Source organism: Centroberyx affinis, unplaced genomic scaffold, assembly GCF_046629955.1.
Source record: "Centroberyx affinis isolate AG114_WGS23_722 - 3 ecotype Tasmania unplaced genomic scaffold, CSIRO-AGI_Caff_v1 ptg000817l_1, whole genome shotgun sequence".
Taxonomy (NCBI): Eukaryota; Metazoa; Chordata; class Actinopteri; order Beryciformes; family Berycidae; genus Centroberyx; species Centroberyx affinis.
The window spans coordinates 3,935-7,500 of NW_027279419.1; the positions used below are offsets into that span (position 1 = coordinate 3,935).

A 3,566-nucleotide genomic window follows, 5' to 3' on the forward strand; every position below is an offset into this window, starting at 1 on the left:
CCAACACGGTCGTAACCTCCAACCCGTCCCCTCCAACCCGGTCGTCCCCTCCAACACGGTCGTCCCCTCCAACACGGTCGTAACCTCCAACACGGTCGTCCCCTCCAACACGGTCGTCCCCTCCAACACGGTCGTCCCCTCCTACACGGTCGTCCCCTCCAACACGGTCGTCCCCTCCTACACGGTCGTCCCCTCCTACACGGTCGTAACCTCCAACCCGTCCCCTCCAACACGGTCGTCCCCTCCAACACGGTCGTCCCCTCCAACACGGTCGTCCCCTCCTACACGGTCGTCCCCTCCAACCCGTCCCCTCCAACACGGTCGTCCCCTCCTACACGGTCGTCCCCTCCAACCCGTCCCCTCCAACACGGTCGTAACCTCCAACACGGTCGTCCCCTCCTACACGGTCGTAACCTCCAACCCGTCCCCTCCAACACGGTCGTCCCCTCCAACACGGTCGTCCCCTCCAACACGGTCGTAACCTCCAACACGGTCGTCCCCTCCAACACGGTCGTCCCCTCCAACACGGTCGTCCCCTCCAACACGGTCGTCCCCTCCTACACGGTCGTCCCCTCCAACACGGTCGTCCCCTCCAACACGGTCGTAACCTCCAACACGGTCGTCCCCTCCAACACGGTCGTCCCCTCCAACACGGTCGTCCCCTCCAACACGGTCGTCCCCTCCTACACGGTCGTCCCCTCCAACCCGTCCCCTCCAACACGGTCGTCCCCTCCTACACGGTCGTCTCCTCCAACCCGTCCCCTCCAACACGGTCGTACCCTCCAACCCGTCCCCTCCAACACGGTCGTCCCCTCCTACACGGTCGTCCCCTCCAACACGGTCGTCCCCTCCTACACGGTCGTCCCCTCCAACCCGTCCCCTCCAACACGGTCGTACCCTCCAACCCGTCCCCTCCAACACGGTCGTACCCTCCAACCCGTCCCCTCCAACACGGTCGTACCCTCCAACACGGTCGTACCCTCCAACCCGTCCCCTCCTACACGGTCGTCCCCTCCAACACGGTCGTACCCTCCAACCCGTCCCCTCCAACACGGTCGTCCCCTCCAACACGGTCGTACCCTCCAACCCGTCCCCTCCAACACGGTCGTACCCTCCAACACGGTCGTACCCTCCAACCCGTCCCCTCCAACACGGTCGTCCCCTCCAACCCGTCCCCTCCAACACGGTCGTCCCCTCCAACACGGTCGTCCCCTCCAACCCGTCCCCTCCAACACGGTCGTCCCCTCCAACACGGTCGTCCCCTCCAACCCGTCCCCTCCAACACGGTCGTCCCCTCCAACACGGTCGTACCCTCCAACCCGTCCCCTCCTACACGGTCGTCCCCTCCAACACGGTCGTACCCTCCAACCCGTCCCCTCCAACACGGTCGTACCCTCCAACACGGTCGTACCCTCCAACCCGTCCCCTCCAACACGGTCGTACCCTCCAACCCGTCCCCTCCAACACGGTCGTCCCCTCCAACACGGTCGTCCCCTCCAACCCGTCCCCTCCAACACGGTCGTCCCCTCCAACACGGTCGTCCCCTCCAACCCGTCCCCTCCAACACGGTCGTCCCCTCCAACACGGTCGTACCCTCCAACCCGTCCCCTCCTACACGGTCGTCCCCTCCTACACGGTCGTCCCCTCCAACCCGTCCCCTCCAACACGGTCGTCCCCTCCAACACGGTCGTCCCCTCCAACCCGTCCCCTCCAACACGGTCGTCCCCTCCAACACGGTCGTACCCTCCAACCCGTCCCCTCCTACACGGTCGTCCCCTCCAACACGGTCGTCCCCTCCAACACGGTCGTACCCTCCAACATGGCCGCCAGAGGGCACGATACATCACCTGAAAAAAGGAGGTGGAGGAGGCAAGCGAGGACGGCGGTTTGTAGCGGTTCAGTCGGCCGGGTGCCAGGTTGAGTTCACATGGTGTTTTGAGACATTTTGCTGTTATCAAGATGTGAAATGTTGAACATCCTGAGCGACGCCCCCTACAGTCCAGAGACCAGACTTCAAGACAAACACATAAACTAGCTGCCATTTATTTACTCCACTGCTAAACAAATCAAGGAGTAACATCTAGAAAGTATCTTTTTTTCAGAACAAACATTACAGAACATTAATATTACATGGATATAAAAGCTTAAAAAACATTAATGAGACGGTAAGTTTACAGATACATTAGTGCTGGTTTAGTCTTTTTAGTCATTAAAATAAATCTGGTTCTTCTCTCATGGACGTGTGATATTTTCCACTTGGCTGGTTTGAGGATTATGAAACTGTTCCACACAGAGACAGTCAGCTCTCTTGGCTGTAAAACTGGAGATTTGGGCTTTTGCCATAACGAACACTTTAACATTCACTCTTCCTCTGAGTCCAATCTGTTTCATTAAAAAACATTTTAAAGCCAAGCGGTGAAACTCCTGTGCGAGGTTCTAAAACTTTGTGGAGGTTTGAGGAACCCGGCTGCTGGACGGAACTTCTTAGGAACATATGCTGATAAAAACCAGGTTTCAAAAACCATAAAAACATATGGCATAAAAACAGGATTTATCCAGAGTTCTGCAGTCTTGTGTCTGTGTGTCCGGTTCCAGCTGCAGTCTGTCTCAGTAAATAGCCTCGTCTATATTATCATCACTGTCTCCTGCGAAGTCCTCTCCGTTGTCAAAGTAGGACATGATGTAGTCCGTCTCCTGCAGGACACAAAGCAACTCAGTAAGTTGCTGGAGGTCTCTTATTACACATTAATATTTGGCTTATTACACATTAACACCTGTCATATTACACATTAACATCTGTCATATTACACATTAATATCCGTCATATTACACATTAATATCTGTCATATTACACATTAATATCTGTCTTACACATTAATATCTGTCTTACTACACATTAATATCTGTCTTACACATTAATATCTGTCATATTACACATTAATACAGAGTCAGAAGTTCAGCAGAGTATTCTCAGTAAAAGCTTTCTGTCTACAGACGGGGCGTCGTCACTCACCTCCTCAAACTCTTCCTCATCGTACTCCTCCTCTCCCTCTGCCTCCTCTTCCTCCTGTTTCTTCTTCTCCTCCCCCTCCTCCTCCTCCGAGCTCACCTCCTCCTTCTTCTCCAGCGTCTGAAAGAGGAAAGGAGGAGGCGTCCATGTTGGAAGTGTTCGCTTTTAACTCAAACACTTCTGATGCGGTCTCAGTCAATTATCAGACCGACACAATCACAGATTCACTTTTCAGTGAACCTGACATGTCGCACAATGTGTTTATGATGTCATATTCTGGTTATAGTCATTATTATTCAATCAAGATGTGCTTCTATATATTTTATAGAATCATACACCTGCCGCATCAGCACCACTGCAAGTGAAGAGTCTCCCAGCTCACATTATCATTACAGAGCGTAGAGTTCAGAAGTATTACACAAGGTGTCAGGTGACCTGCTCACTGCCTGTCTGTCTGCCTGTCTCTCTCTCTGTCTCTCTGTCTGTCTGTCTGTCTCTCTGTCTATCTGCCCGTCTGTCTCTCTCTCTGTCTGTCTGTCTGTCTGTCAGTCTGTCT

At 54.2% G+C, this 3,566-nt stretch overlaps 1 protein-coding gene across 1 annotated transcript in view; it reads right to left on the reverse strand.

Moving 5' to 3' along the window:
• Positions 1-2,040: 2,040 nt before the first annotated feature.
• The window catches only part of LOC139645065 (DNA-directed RNA polymerase III subunit RPC7-like), a gene marked incomplete at its 5' end in the record, with an annotated part of 2,654 nt that continues 1,128 nt past the window's right edge, over positions 2,041-3,566 (reverse strand). The window contains 2 exons of the mRNA XM_071520655.1: positions 2,041-2,694; positions 3,014-3,130. Of these exons, the coding sequence (XP_071376756.1) occupies positions 2,608-2,694; positions 3,014-3,130 (204 nt within the window). The remainder of the gene's footprint in view (positions 2,695-3,013; positions 3,131-3,566) is intronic.